Raw genomic sequence first — 16,237 nt, 5'->3', positions numbered from 1 at the left:
TCAATCCCAGGACGCTGGGATTGAGTCCCACATCGGGCTCCTTGCTCGGCAGGGAGCCTGCCTCTCCCTCTGTCTCTGCCTGCCATTCTGTCTGCCTGTGCTTGCTCTCTCTCCCTCTCTCTCTGACAAATAAATAAATAAAATATTAAAAAAATGTGAAAACTATTCTTGGTTTACGGCTGCATGAAAAGAGCAGAGAGCCAGATACGGCCCACTGTCTCTGGTTTTCCATACCCTGGTCTAGGTGAAACAACAGTGGCCATCAGGACATGACTGATGTGACTGGGTGATGGGCATAATGGGAGGTTATTATAGAATTCCCTCTTATTTTGCTGAATGTTTAAAAATTTCCATAGAGGGACGCCTGGGTGGCTCAGTTGGTTAAGAGACCTGCCTTCGGCTCAGGTCATGATCCCAGCGTCCTGAGATCAAGTCCCACATCCGGCTCCTTGCTCGGCAGGGAGCCTGCTTCTCCCTCTGCTCCTGCCTGCCATTCTGTCTGCCTGTGCATGCTCTCTCGCTCTCTCTCTCTCTCTGACAAATAAATAAAATCGTGAAAAAAAAATTCCAAAGAAATGAGCTTAGTAGTAATATGGAAATAAAGTTAATAGTATGGAAATACAGCTGCAGAATGAAGACAAGGCAGTCCACAAGATCACACTCCCAATTGTTTAATAGCAACAAACATCTGACCCCTAAGATAATCGCAATGGTTTGTGGCCCTTCAAAGCTCAACGCTACCTGACAAAATCTTATTACTTGGCATTTGATTTCTTTCATTATATTTTCTTGGGAATCACACGAATAGAACTGACCTTCAGTTCATGGACGATCCGTACAAGATAAGTGCTACAAAACCATGGTGAATAGATAATAATCCGGTATTAACTCGCTTAATTTCATCCAAGCCTCAAAGGATAGACCCTACTATTATCCTCATTTCACAGTGAGGAAACTGATGCCTAAAAGTTTCAGTAACTTATCCATGATCACACAGCCAGTGACTAGAGGGTGAGCTGGTGGGAAAACAAAAAGCAGAGAACTAGGGGTACCTGGGTGGCTCAGTGTGTTAAGCCTCTGCCTTCGGCTCAGGTCGTGATCCCAGGGTCCTGGGATCAAGCCCCACATTGGGCTCTCTGTTCAGCAGGGAGCCTGCTTCCCCCTCTCTCTCTGCCTGCTGCTCTGCCTACTTGTGATCTCTGTCTGTCAAATAAATAAAATCTTTAAAAAAAAAAAAAGGCAGAGAACTCCTCCCTGGCTGTCATGGCACCGAAGTTTTCAGAGATGCAACACGCTATTTCCCAGTGCCATAAAAAATTAATTCTCATCCTAAATTACAGAGGACATTGTCTGTTTTTTAACTTGAGAATAGCAAAACTCTAAACTTACACTGGGCTTTACAGTTCAAGGTTAACTTAAAACCTTAATATTCAAAGCCACAATGAGGAAAAGAGAAGCCAAAAAATCAAGGAAATATTGGCAAAACACATACCACTGCTAAAGGAGTAGTTACCAGAATATATGAAAACAAGTTCTACAAATCAATAAAGAAAAGGCAGACATCCAATAAGAAAATGAGCAAAAGATCTGAACAGGTGCCTCACGAAAGAGGATCTAAGAGATCAATACATATATGAAAAAGCAGTCATCAGGGAAATAAAGTAAAGCCTCAATGTCTGACTCCTCCATTGGAATGTTGACCCCACAAGGGCAAGGATTTTTGTTTATTCATGGATGTATTATTGATCTCAAAGAGCCATCATGGACCCCACAGAATCCCAACATTGACCCTATATTTGCCCACTCCTGACCCCATGGACCTTCATCACTCACCCTAATAAAGACCACCCCAGATCCCCCATCATTCACCAGAAAAACTCTCCATCACTCACCCAGACCCCACTCACTCACCCCACAAACCCCTTTCACTCACTTCCTAGAAACCCCATCATTCCCCTACAGACCCCCCCATCACTCACTTCCATAAATTCATCGCATATCCCACACACAGTCCTACAGACACCCTTCCCTATCACTGCTCTCCACATCATTCAGCCCAAACAACCCCTTCATTGGTCCTTCCACATGTCCCCATCACTGACCACACACCCGCATCACTCAACCGGGTCCCTCACCCTGGCTCTGCTCTCAGGACCCCAAAGCTCCTTCTCAAGACGAGTTTGGCTCCCTGCTTCCACAAGCAGGCTCAGCATCACCCGAAATTCCCCTTCCCCTCCAGCCCTCCTTGGTAACTCTAGATGACGCATTAGCTTATCTTTCGCAGGCTCAGCAACAGCCTCCCAGCCGAGCTCTGCCAGTAACAAAAATGGCGTCATTCGGGCTACGCCAGGAACTCTGTCGCCGGCCAGGGCCTCACACTGCTTCTGGAGGCTCCCATTCCAACCAGAAGAGATAGGCATTTTAGGGGACGGGGAGTCCCCGTGATATTTTCGAGGCTGGGTATTCGGAATTAGTGCATCGAAAGCAGTGTGAGGCTCGGATGTGGAGGACTGTTCCGGGAGGGTGAAGGGGCGTTCCCGGTCCTCGGCAGAGGCCAGGCCTGAGCAAAGGCGGGGCGACGTGCGGGTCCGGAGTGTTGGGTGGGAACCGGGATCTGGGGAGGGGAGCGGAGGACTGGTAAGGCCAGAAGGTAGAAGCACAGCCTGGGAGATTCCTCTGCAGAAGCCTTGTTTCTAAAACCTCTGGTGAAAGTGAAGAGTCTTTGGACATAGTGTAGTCTCTCCTTCACACTCCCGGCACGCCTCTGGCAGCCTCGCGTCAGAGCCCTCCAGCCTTCAATGGAACTGAGTCCCCTACCCGTTGGTCACTCAAGGCCCCGCCTCAGGGCTCTCCTGCTCTTCTATTGGCTCCTTGGAACACAGAAGGTCCGCCCCTCTTGTCACTCACAGGCCAGACTCTCTGCCCCGGTCTCTGAAAGTGGGCAGATGTGGCCTTTGGCAACCCATGTCAAAGCCGAAAGAAGTAAGAGGGGCAGAGGTTTAATGTAGGGCCTAAGGGGCATTGATTTTAGAAAACTTAACAAAAGACTAGCGTTGAGGTCAGCCCAGAATGGGATTGAATATTTAACAAAGGCTCGCATTCTAGATCTACAAAATAGAGGAGTACCGATGGTGAAATAGTCAAGACCTCTATCAAGGTTCATAGATGGAGAAAACTAACAAGTAAAGTCTGCCTTCAGCTCAGGTCACGATCTCAGGGTTGTGGGATCGAATCCCACACCGGGCTTTCAGCTTGGCAGAGAGTCAGCTTCTCCCTCTCACTCTCCCCCTCTGCTCTCTCTCTCTCTCTCTCTAATAAATAAATAAAATCTTTTTTTAAAAATCTTACTTCTAGGTCAGACTAGAAGGACACTGAACGTAAAATAGTGACCTAAATAGGAAGTGTAGCATCTTCAAGTCTCCATTAACCTCCGCTTCCACCTTCACACGTTCTTTGAATCTAACCCTCCTCTTCCATCTCAAAAGGATCCTTGTGATTACATTGGACTCATCTGGATAATCCATAATAATCTTCCCATCTCAAATCATATCTGGTTCTTTTTCCCATGTAAGACAACAAATTAGAGGGTTAATGGTGATGGAAGACTTGATTAAGGCACAAAGTATTAATAGGGAAAGACTAGTGACAGTAGATCAGGTTTGAATTCAGACCAGATGGTTACCAATAAAGGGCCCAGGCTTTTATGTCAGAATTTTTTCAAAGGCCTGGGTTCAAGGTCAGAACAAAGGGAACTGTTGGAAATCTCAGTAGACACCATAGGTAATGGTCATAGGAGCACACTGGTGGTGGAAAAGTTAACAGAAGCCCAGGTTTAAGATCTAGAACATAGACACATTGATGGAAGACTACTCAACAGAGCCCTGGGTTTAAGGTTAAAGCTAAAGGTCATTAATGAATAAAGATTTAATAGACAGGGAGAGTCAAGGTCAGAAAAGAGGGGCATTGATGGTAACATCTAGAAGTGCAATCTGGATTTAATATATAGCTCAACAAGGAAAACTAATGTTAAGAGCCTTGGATTTCATTCACAGATCAGATTAGGCACTGATGGAAGTAAAGACTCAGGTTTGCTTTTCATGACAGAGTAAACTGATGATAGAACAACTAGTTGACAGTTGACCTAAGTTAAATGCCCCCAACCAGTGGAGCATTAGTGGCCAAAGCATTAATAGAAGGCTGTGTAGAGAGAAAACTGAGCAGAGAACCAGGTACAAGGGCAGACCTGAGTGTCTATGAGACCTATATGAGGTCCTCTATGGAGGACCAGGACCAAAGTTCGTATCTGAGGGATATCGATTCATAATTATTATTATTTCATGTTCAGGCTCACGGTGAAATTGTTGGCCCCCAGGAGATGTGTTTGCCATGATTCCATGCTCCAGTTCCTTTCTGCAGTAAATGTCTCCGAGCCCTGATTGCAAATGTCCCTGCCTTCTGGACTCCCTGGGTGTGACGTGTTGCAAGGAGGTAGGATTCACCTGAGCTCCCCGTTGTTAGACTGTTCAGTCTAAAGACTCAGAAATTGAGAATTTTTCACTATTTTATTTAATTTAAGTTTTTAAAAAAAGAGAGAAAGTTTGTTTTGTACACCAGAGTAGCCAATATACAGTTCTCATCTCTAGAGGAATTGCTACGATGGTAGGAAATAAAATGTTACAGAAAATTGTTTTTCTACCTAACCAACATGAATTAAAGTTGTCCTTGAAATAAAGTCTAGCTAATTATGCAAAATATACTTTCAAGTTTGTTTGTTGGCTTGTTTTTCAAAAACAAGAAGCTTGTAGGTATAAATAAAGAAAAAAAAAGAAACATCATTACGATAACCTACAGCATGGGGAGAGGGAGGACTGAGCAGATGGGCCCTTTCCAGTTCAGGAGTCTTGTACTGAAGTGGAAAGATGGTGCTGAGAGTTCCTCATCTTCCCCTAGCTGCATCCCTGGAGGTTAATGCCACATCTTCAGGGGTGGTTTGCAGTGAACCTTTTCATTCAAGCCTGGGAGATGGTGATGCACTGGTGACCTCAACAGGGTGTCAGCACTGTCAGGGTCCCCCAGGATGTGACAGCAACGGGTGATTAAGGGCAGTGACACTGGCGCTTTTTGTGGTTGTATTAGGGTTTGAACATCAGCTAGAGATGTGGCAGCCAACACCTTAAGTCAAGAGGCAAAGAGGAGAGGAGAACCAAAGAGGGAGAGTGTGGGGGAAGGAGAGAGGCCTCTGAGAGAGACCATAAGAGGAAGAGGACATAGAGAGAGAAAGAGATAAGCAGATAAAACCAGAGACAAAGTGGACAGCTAACTCGGTGAATCAGGGATGGAGGGTCTCCTGTGCCAGGAACACCCACCCAACTCACAGGCAGAAGTGAAGGGGATCAATAAGAAATCTACATCAAAGATCCGGCTACCCCAGCCTCCCTCTGGAGAGCCCCTGCCCTGTCATCTGTCCCACTGAATCCCTACCGTGCCCCACTCCAGGATAAATTCACATGTCAAGTGAAATCTGGGGAAAACAATCCCAAGGGAAAAGGTCAGGAGCTGAGAACTGATGCCTTCTTTCCACTGAAGAGGTCTTGAAAGGGGCTTGGGAGAGATTAAAGGAAACAGAGAAACCATGTCAGAGTCCAGGAGCAGCCAGGGTATCCTCAGCGTGGGAGGGAAGGACCTATACCTGACACCCTTGGAATGGAGCTGCAGGAAGTGTCCCCTCTCTATGCCACATATGCCCCAGCAGGTCTTTTTGTCCAAACCTCTGCCTCCAGGTAGCCAGGTACCAGGAGATACCAGCTGCACCAGTGGATCCAAAGGCCTCAGGAGAAGACCCTGTCTCCCAGGTTTCTTGGCAGATGGCCTTAGCTACTTTGCTTTGCAGCTCTGTAGGCTGAAAGGGATCCAGTGAAGCCATGGGAACTGTTGGGTCCCCCAAAATTGGGTACCCCAATAATGGGTCCGTGATTAAAGGAGCGAGACTGAACAAAGCGAAGGTCAAGCAAAGCTTTATTTCGCGCCAAGCATCAGGAATCAGACCGACCGTCAAACAGACCGGTTGGGGCTGCCCCTACAGAAAGGACTACCCCTCCCTGCTTTCCAGACTAACTTTTATAGAGCAAAGGCCATGTGGTTGGGCCTGGCCACACACAGGTGGCCAATGAGATTGTAACACACACAGGAAACTCCACAGTGATGCTAGGTGACCAATTGAATTACAATTTACCCTAGTAGACATTTGAACCAGCCTATCACCTAGTTCAGAATTGGCGCCCAAAATGTGCCCAAAGGGCGGGGCCCATACTCCTTGGTAGCTAGGAGACAGTATGCGCCCCCCACTGATTGAATACCTCCACCTGGCCTGACCCACCTTTGTATTTGGACTTTGTTACATGGGACTGGTTTCCCAGACTTGCTTTTAAATAAGTTCCCCTGGAGCAGGGGGGCAAGGTCAATTTAAGCTTTATAGCAAAATGGCAGTTCAACCTGGGTGGGGCTGCTCTGGCTGAATAGGCCCTTACAGAACCATCTGGAATGAGGTGCTGAGCCTGAATGTTAGTGTCACCCTTCAACGGTACTGTACTTGGTGATCCAGCTGGCTTTGACCACTGCCAGAGGAACCCAGGTTACACAGTCCCAGCCCTATTAACATATCAGTTCTCCTGGGTGATTCAGACCACAGGGCTGAGCCATCAGGTGGACATTGAGCCCCCCAGGAGCTGATAGGGCTTTTGCTGCAAGGAAAGGAGGGGCAGGGTCACTGCCCGCAGAGAGTGTTTCAGCCATGGATGACTGTGAATTGAGGCATTGACTCAGCTTACCCTGCCCATCCTTCAGAGGCTTAGCTTAGAAACTCATCACATCCACTCCCATTTCTCCAGGTTCTGGACCAGTCCAGTTTCCCAAAAAACATGTCTCGCCATGGGGAATCTGACTCCATAGCACGAATTTGTTCTAGCTTGATCAACCTAAAAGAACCAGAAACAAATCTTATAGTACTACAATGTCAAGTTCATTGACCCTTTCCAATGAGGGAAACTGCACGTCAGAAGAACCACGGGACACCTCACCAAGTAAAAGAGAAAATTCAATTTTTACAGGATTCAAGGAAAGGATAAAATTTATATGAAATTTAGATGAGCCCTGCTACATCTGTCTACATTGTACTGTCTGCATAAAGACATTTATCGTGAGGATCACATCTGTATATGTACTGATTTCTAGTGCAGAATTTCTCAACCTCAACACTATTGACATTTGGGGCTACATAATTCTTTGTCACATTTGTGATTTTGTGCATCGTAGAACGTTTACCCTCTATCCACTAGTTGTCAGTAGCCCCCTCATCCCAGTTGTGACAAACAAAGTTTTGCAGACATTGCCAAATGTCCTTTGGGGAGTGAAATCACACCTGGTTGAGAACCACTGTTCTAATGGTTTATTGATAGTGAGTAGGATAGTGAAAACTCAGTAAAAGGTTTTGTGGGATGGCTTCTGTTTTCACTTTTTTATACATATTTTAGGGGGAAGTATTAAATGAAGAACACATTAAAATGACAAATCTGTGTTTAAAAGCAAGTTCATTGTTAAAAAAAAAGACAATGTTAGAGATGACATGACCATCTTTGTAGAAAATCCAATAGCATTTATTAAAAGGCTACTAAATTTGAGGCACTTGGCTGGCTTGGTTGGTAGGGCATGCGACTCTTGATCTTGGAGTTGTAAGTTCAAGCCCCACACTGGGTGTAGAGATTATTTTAAAAATAAAATCTTGGGACCTCTGGGTGGCTCAGTTGGTTAAGCAGCTGCCTTCGGCTCAGGTCATGATCCCAGCTTTCTGGGATCGAGTCCCACATCGGGCTCCTTGCTCAGCAGGGAGCCTGATTCTGCCTCTGCCTGCCATTCTGTCTGCCTGTGCTCACTCTCTCCCTCTCTCTCTGATAAATAAATAAAATCTTTAAAAAAAAATAAAATAAAATCTTAAGGGGTGCCTATGTGGCTCAGTCTGTCAAGCATCTGACTCTTGATTACAGCTCAGGTCATGATCTCAGGGTTATGACATTAAGCCCAGAGCCTCACGTTGGGCTTTGCATTCAGCACGGAGTCTATGGAGATTCTCTCCCTCCTCCTCTACCCCTCCCTCTCCCCACTCACACACACTCTCTCTCTCTCTAATAAATAAATAAGTTTTTTAAAAAGTAAAATAAAATCTTTGAAAAAAAAGCTACTAGATCTAATAAGTGAGTTTAGCACGTTTGCAGGATACAAGATCTGTACACAAAAACAAATAATATGCCTATATACCAGCAATGAACAATCAGAAATTGAATTTAAAAACAAATATCATTTAAAATACAGATCAAATATAAATAAAAAATATTTAAAATTTAAAAACAATAATATTTACAACAAAAGCAAGTCTGCTTCTCCCTCTTTCTCTGTGATCTCTCTTTCACTCTCTCAAATACATAAATGAAATCTTTTTTAAAAATTTAATTTGTTTGACAGAGAGAGAGAGAGACAGTGAGAGAGGGGAACACAAGCAGGGGGTGTGGGAGAGGGAGAAGCAGGCTTCCCACTGAGTAGGGAGCCCAACTCGGGGCTCAACCCCAGGACCCTGGGATCATGACCTGAGCCGAAGGCAGACACTTAACTACTGAGCCACCTAGGTGCCCCACAAATAAATAAAACCTTTTAAAAAATAGATAGCAATTGCACTACTAGCTATTTACCCCAAAGATACAGATGTAGTGAAACAAAGGGGTACCTGCACCCCAATGTTCATAGCAGCAATGTCCACAATAACCAAACTGTGCAAGGAGCCAAGATGCCCTTCAACAGATGAATGGATGAAGAAGATGTGGTATATATACACAACGGAATATTACTCAGCCATCAGAAAGGATGAATACCCACCATTTGCACTGACATGGATGGAACTGGAGGGGATTATGCTAAGTGAAATAAGTCAAGCAGGGACAGATAATTATCATGTGGTTTCACTCATATGTGGAACATAAGGAATAGCATGGAGGACCACAGGGGAAGGGAGGGAACACTGAATGGGAAGAAGTCAGAGAAGGAGACAAACCATGAGAGACTCTTAACTCTAGGAAACAAACTGAGGGTTGTTGGAGGGGAGGAGTGTGGGGGGATGGGGTAACTGGGTGACGGGCATTAAGGAGGGCATGTGATGGGATGAGCACTGAGTATTATATGCAACTGCTGAGTTGTTGAACACTTTATCTGAAACTAATGATGTAGTATGTGTTGGCTAACTGAATTTAAATGAAAATAAATAAATAAATAAAATTCATATAGAAATACAAAGTATCTAAGAATAAATAAAACAGCTCTTATTTAAAGTTTTCTTTTTTGTTTTTTTTCTTTTTTTTACTAATTTATTTATTTTCAACATAACAGTATTCATTATTTTTTCACCACACCCAGTGCTCCATGCAATCTGTGCCCTCTATAATACCCACCACCTGGTACCCCAACCTCCCACCAACCCCCGCCACTTCAAACCCCTCAAATTGTTTTTCAGAGACTATGGACTCTAAAGTTTTCTTATTAATTATTTTTATTAACATATAATACATTATTTGCCCCAGGGGTACAGGTCTATAAATCATCAGGCTTACACATTTCACAGCACTCGCCATAGCACATACCCAGCTAAAATAACTCTTAAAAAAGAAAAAGTTGGGGCGCCTGGGTGGCTCAGTGGGTTAAGCCTCTGCCTTCGGTTCAGGTCATGATCCCAGGGTCCTGGGATCGAGCCCCGCATCGGGCTCTCTGCTCGGCAGGGAGCCTGTTTCCCCCTCGCTCTCCGTGCTGCTCTGCCTACTTGTGATCTCTCTCTCTGTGTCAAAGGAATAAATAAAATCTTAAAAAAAAAAAGAAAAAGAAAAAGTTGGAGGACTTAACACTGACTCAAGAATTATTATACATATGCAGTAATTGACACTGGGTGGTATTGGCGTAAAGATAAATGGAGCAAATGGAGCAAAATAGATACTCTAGACAAACCCACGCATATATGTGGGTTATAACTAATTTTTTTAAGATGCAAAGATAATGCAGTAAGGAAAGGCCATCCTTTTCAAAGAACAGTGTTGGAACAATCGGATATATAAATATTCAAAAATTGACTCAAAATGGAACATAGACCTACATTTAAAACCTGAAAGCCTGGGTGGCTCAGTTGGTTAAGCATCTGCCTTCAGCTTGGGTCCTGATCCCCGGGGTCCTGAGATCGAGTCCCACATCAGAACCCCTGCTCAGCTGAGAGCCTGCTTCTCCCTCTCCCACTCCCCCACTTGTGCTCTCTCTCTCTCTCTCTATGTCAAATGAACAAATAGTATCTTTTAAAAATAATTTAAAAATTATAAATAAATAAAACCTAAAAGTGTAAAACTTCTAGAAGAAACCATAGGGGAAAATTTATGACATTAAGTTAGGCAAGGATTTCTTAGATTTGACAACAAAAGCACAATTTACAAAAGAAAAAGTGATAAATTACAATTTCATCAAAACTAAAAAGTCCATTCTTTAAAGGACACAGTTAAGATTATAGAAAAACAAGGCACAGACTGGGAAGTCTTAGCAAAAACATGTATCTGAATGTTAAAAAAGACTCACAAAACTCAACAATGAGAAAATAGCCTGGGGTGCCTGGGTGGCTCAGATGTTTGGGCTTCTGTGTTAGGCTCAGCTCCGGATAGGAGAAATAGCTTCATGACCTGGAGTTAGGCAGTTTTTTTCACATGACACCGAAAGGATGATCCATAAAGGGAAAAAATGTCAGATTAATGGCTCCTGGGTGGCTCAGTGGGTTAAGCTACTGCTTTCGGCTCAGGTCATGATCTCAGGGTCCTGGGATCGAGTCCGACATCGGGCTCTCTGCTCAGCAGGGAGCCTGCTTCCCTCTCACTCTGCCTGCCTCTCTGCCTACTTGTGATCTCTGTCAAATAAATAAATAAAATCTTTTTTTAAAATGTCAGATTAAACTTCATCAAAATCACAGTTTTGGGACGCCTGGGTAGCTCAGTCGGATAACCATCTCCCTTCGGCTCAGATCATGAACCCAGGGTCCTGGAGAATGGAGCAACAGGCTCTTTGTTCAGCAGGGAGTCAGCTTCTTCCTCTACCTCACCTCCTGCTTGTTCGCGCATTCTCTCTCTTTCAAACGAATGGATAAAATCTTTAAAAGAAAAAGAAAGAAAATAACCCAATAAAAAATGGGCAAGGGGCGCCTGGGTGGCTCAGTAGTTAAGTGCCTGCCTTGGCCTCAGGTCATGATCTCAGAGTCCTGGGATCCAGCCCAGCATCGGGCTCCCTGCTTGGCAGGAAGCCTGCTTCTCCCTCTCACACTCTCCCTGCATGTGTTCCCTCTCTCTCTCTGTGTCTCTGTCAAATAAATAAATAAAATCTTTAAGAGAGAGAATGGCTAAAATTAAAATGACCATAGGGGGGCGCCTGGATGGCTCTGTCAGTTGAGCTTCTGGGTCTCAATCTCACAGTTGTGAGTTCGAGTTCTGCTCTGACTCTGAGGTGGGTGTGATGCCTACTTAAAAAGTTAAGAAAAAAAAAAAGGAAATTAAAATCACCATAGCAAGTATTGGCATATATGTAGAGGAGCTGGAACTCTCCTACACAGCTGGTGGAAATGTAAAATGGTACAACCAGTTTGGGAAACAGTTTCATAGTTTCTTTAAAATCTAAACATGCACCTACCATATGAGTTATCTTTTGCACTCTTTAGGTTTTTAATCCAGGAGAAAAGAAAAGATATGTCCATACAAAGATTTGTACAATATTTGTGTGGCAAGTGCATTTGTAATAGTCAAAAACTGAAAACAACCCAAATGTCCATCAAAAGGTGAATGAATAAACAAATTAGAGTGTATCCATACAGCACGACATGGAAGAATCTCAAAATAATACTAAGCGAAGGAAGCTATTCAAAAAAGAGTACATAGTGCATGTTTCTATTTATATAAAATGTTATAAACTGCAAACTCATCTTTAGTGACAGCATCAGTGTGAATGAGAGAATTATGAGTATGTACTATCTTGATTATGGTGAATATATATATGCAATACATAAACTTATCAAATGATATATTTCTAATATGTATAATTAATTATATGTCAGTTATATCTCAATAAAGCCATTTTTTAATGTCATAGATTACAACAGTCTGCATGGTCAATCATACCAGAAATACATGCAAGGAAGTCTAAGTTGGGGGTGCGTGGGTGGCTCAGTTGATTGGGCGACTGCCTTTGGCTCAGGTCATGATCCTGGAGTCCCAGAATCGGGTTCTGCATTGGGCTCCCTGCTCTGTGGGGAGTCTGTTTCTCCCTTTGACTCTCCCCTCTTCTCATGCTCTCTCTCTCTCTCTCTCAAAAAAAAAAAGACATATAAAGTTGAATATAAAGTTGAAGGGGCACCTGGGTGGCTCAGTGCGTTAAGCCTCTGCCTTCGGCTCAGGTCATGATCTCAGGGTCCTGGGATTGAGCCCCACATCAGGCTCTCTGCTCAGTGGGGAGCCTGCTTCTCCCTCTCTCTCTGCCTGCCTCTCTGCCTACTTGTGATTTCTGTCAAATAAATAAAATAAAGTCTTTTAAAAATATATAAAGTTGAATTAAAAAAAGAAGTGGAAATATACTATAGCATGAAAAAATTGGGGGCTCAATGAACAATATTCTTGGGGAATCGTGGGAAACTCTCAGAGTCCCATGATGTTGGCCTTCTCATCCATTCAACCCGGAGTCAACAGGTCCACAGCATCCTGGGTCCCAGTGCAGGTCTTGCTCTCATTCAGGGGTCTGTCACCACTGCCAGTGCAGGGCCTTTTATTGTCTTCGTGGAAAAGTACTGAGCACAAAGATGCCCTCCATCCTTGGTTTCCACACCAGAGTCTGCAGCCCCAAGAGTTGGCAAGTCCCTCCATACAACTGGCCAGAGACTTTCCTGCTTGCAGACGTGTTTATCATTTACATATGCACTCTGCATGTGCTGGGATTTACAATCCCCTCCTGTGATGGAGATTCACATAGTGTTGAAAGATTAGCCATACTTGGTCTTCATCTCTTCCTCTGCTATTTGTTGACTGGCCAACTCTGGGCGAATCCTGGCCTCTTGAATCTACATCTGTGACACAGGGCAATGAGGCCATCTGTATGATATATTCCTGGGAGTGTATGTCAAGATCCCTTGTGAACCCAGAAGAAAGTAAACACAGAGTAAGTGAGTGTTATTATTGTCACCATGCTCCTGACTTAATACAGACAGCTAATGTCTGTTGATCACTCACTATGTGCCTAGCCCTGGGCTAAGTGCAAGTTATAACAACCTCGTGAGAGAGAAGCAGTTATCACCTCATTTCACAGAGGGAGAAATGGAGTTAGAAAGGTTGAGTGACTTGCCCAAGGTCATCAGATATCGGGGCTGGGAAGTGAATTCTGGTCTATCTGACCACAAAGCCCACATCCTTCCCACCAGGCTGCACAGACTTCTACCCCTGTGGCCTCACAAAGCTCCAGTCAGCGGCGCGTGAGTGGCTCAGTCAATGGGCGTCTGCTTTTGGCTCAGGTTGTGATCAAGGTCAGGGTCCTGGGATCAGGGTCCTGGGATGAAGCCCCGCATCAGGCTCCCTGCTCTGGGGGTAGCCTGCTTCTCCCTTTCCCACTCGCCCTGCTTGTGTTCCCTCTCTCCCTGTGTCTCTCTCTCTGCCACATAAATAAATAAAATCTTAAGAAGAAAAAAAAAAAAAAAGAACTCTCCAGTCACCCTTTTCAAAGCCCAGTGATCCTAGAACTTCAAAACAAAGTGTCTGACTTACTTCTTGTAGTAGGCTGAATGATGGGTGCCCCCCCCAAAGATATTAAGCCATAATCCCTGGAACCTGTAAATGTTACTTTATTTGGAAAATGGTTCTTTGTAAATATGATTAAGTTAAGGCTGTTGAGATAAGGAGATTATCCTGGATTATCTGGGCAGGCCCTAAATGCAACCACATGTATACTTGTAAGAAAGAGCAGGCCAGGGTGTTCGTGATCCCAGGAGCTAAAGAAGCTAAAGAGGCGGGGAGACAGAAGCAGCCAAGGGTTGGAGCCAGACCAGGAGACAGAGCCAGAGTTGGAGTAAAAGCTGCTGCTGCTTTAGCAAAAGCAGCTTTTACTAAAACTATTTAAAACTAAAACTATTTAGGGGCACCTGGGTGGCTCAGTGGGTTGGGCCGCTGCCTTCGGCTCGGGTCGTGGTCTCGGGGTCCTGGGATAGAGTTCCGCATCGAGCTCTGCTCGGCAGTAAGCCTGCTTCCCTCTCTCTCTCTGCCTGCCTCTCTGTCTACTTGTGATCTCTCTCTGTCAAATAAATAAATAAAATCTTAAAAAAAAAAACTAAAACTATTTAAAAGATGCAGTTATCTTGGGACTCTTCACCTCCTTCCTTTTCTTTCCTATATGTGATCCCTCTATCTGTTAGGAAGCTCTTTGCTCCTGGGGTTTGGAGAACAAGCATGCCCTTTCCTAGGAAGATAGTGGTAATCACTGGAGCCAACACTGGCATCAGCAAGGAGACGGCCAGAGAGCTTGATAGCAGAGGAGCCCAAGCAAGCACTGCCTTCTGAGATATACTGAAGGGATAATCTGCTGTGAAACCCAGGCCAATACCAACAACTCTCAGATGCTAATTCAGAAACTGGACCCATCCCATACCAAATCCACCGGAGCCTTTGCTAAGGGCTCTCTGGCAGAGAAAAAACAGCTCCATGTTCTGATCAACAATGCAGGAGTGATGATGTATCCGTATTCCAAGTCAGCCGGTGGCTTTGAAACCCACCTGGGAGTCAATATCCTCAGCCACTTCCTTTGTGCCCACTTGCTCCTGGTGCCACTGAAAAAGTCTGTGCCCTCGCAGGTGATGAACCTGTCATCAGTAACCCACCATGTGGTTAAGATTCACTTGCACAACCTCCGGGGGTCTCGCGCATTGCCACAGCAAAGTGACCAATGCGTTTTTAATTGGGAACTGGCCAAGAGACTCCAAGGCACAGAAGTCATCATCTATGCAGTGGACCCAGGCATCATCCACTCCCAGCTAGTCTGGGACTCCTTCCTTCTGTGCCTGGTCTGGACATTCTTTATCCTCTTCATCAAGTCAACATGGTAGGGGGCATAGACCAGGCTGCACTGTCCCTTAGCTCAGAGCCTAGAGCCCCTGTGTGACAAATACTTTGGTGACTGCATGAAGACCTGGTTGTCCCCAAGGGTCTGCAATAACAAAACCATTGAGTACCTGTGGAATGTAACTGTGAACTTCTAAAAACACAGGAATAGAGCTGATGGAAAAGTCACAGCTTTATTAGGACCAGTCCAGCCATAATGAAAGGGGACAAAGGAGAAGGCCCACCCTGAAAGATCGTCCTTTGGGCTGACTACTGTTGAAAATTCTTCCCTGTTCTGGGAAGATTCTCCAGATCCTTCTAGAAGGCTTTGCATACCCAACTTTCTTGTGAAGCTGGCTCATGGTACAAGATATTGACACCTGCCGGAGCATTCTTCTCCAAAACTTATAAGAATTGGTCGCTCTCTTGGGGCAGGAGGACTGGGCAGATCCCAGGCTGGTCATGGGGAAAACAGAAGGACCTGGGAAACAGGGGCAGTTTTCTCACCAATACCAGAATTGCTAGCTCAGCTGAGATGACAAGAGCATCGGCGTTACATATTTCCAACGGCTATAAGACTCAAGCTTTTGACCAATCACTTTCATCTTTGAATTACTAGTCACTCAGGAAATACTAGTCATTCAGGAAATACTCAGGAAATTTTTGGTTAACTTTGGCCAACTTTGATTTCTTCCTCTGAGCACACTGGAGCTACTGCATGAAACTGGACCTTCCCATTTTCTTTTTCCGATTTTTTTTGTATTAAAATTTTTTCTCAGCTCTACTGAGATATAGTTGACATATAACATTGTATAAGTTAGGACCTACCCATTTCAAGCATGCAGATGGTTTCCTTTTCAAAAAAGTTCCCTTTACCTCAATTTTTAGAGAAAATAAAGACTGTGCATTGAAAAGAAAAAGAAAGAAAGAAGCAGAAGAAGACTTGAAAAGACACAGAGGAGAAGGCAATGTAATGATGAAACAGAGAGATGTGAGGATGTTAACCTTGATGATTGAAGCAATGCCACCAGAAACCAAGGAATAATGACAAC

The 16,237-nt window shown here is 44.4% G+C and overlaps 1 protein-coding gene and 1 pseudogene across 4 annotated transcripts in view; one reads left to right on the top strand and one right to left on the bottom strand.

Annotated features, from left to right (window-relative positions):
* The window catches only part of ZNF630 (zinc finger protein 630), a 12,354-nt gene extending 9,618 nt beyond the window's left edge, over positions 1 to 2,736 (bottom strand). For 3 of the 4 annotated variants that reach the window (XR_009401185.1, XM_059384612.1, XM_059384611.1), the window contains exon 1: positions 2,136 to 2,736. Coding sequence is in view for 1 of the 4 variants with exons in the window: in XM_059384611.1 (XP_059240594.1) it covers positions 2,136 to 2,420 (285 nt within the window). In the remaining 3 variants the exon portion in view is untranslated. Of the gene's footprint in view, positions 1 to 815; positions 850 to 2,135 lie in introns of all 4 variants that reach the window. The other variant, XM_059384613.1, reaches the window with a different exon arrangement.
* A 2,896-nt stretch (positions 2,737 to 5,632) lies between these two features.
* On the top strand, positions 5,633 to 15,343 carry LOC132007146 (retinol dehydrogenase 12-like; annotated as a pseudogene).
* The last annotated feature ends 894 nt before the right edge of the window (positions 15,344 to 16,237 follow it).

The sequence above is a fragment of the Mustela nigripes genome, chromosome X (genome assembly GCF_022355385.1).
Source record: "Mustela nigripes isolate SB6536 chromosome X, MUSNIG.SB6536, whole genome shotgun sequence".
Taxonomy (NCBI): Eukaryota; Metazoa; Chordata; class Mammalia; order Carnivora; family Mustelidae; genus Mustela; species Mustela nigripes.
Note: the sequence above shows the minus strand (reverse complement) of the source record. Positions and strands in the feature narration are given on the sequence as shown.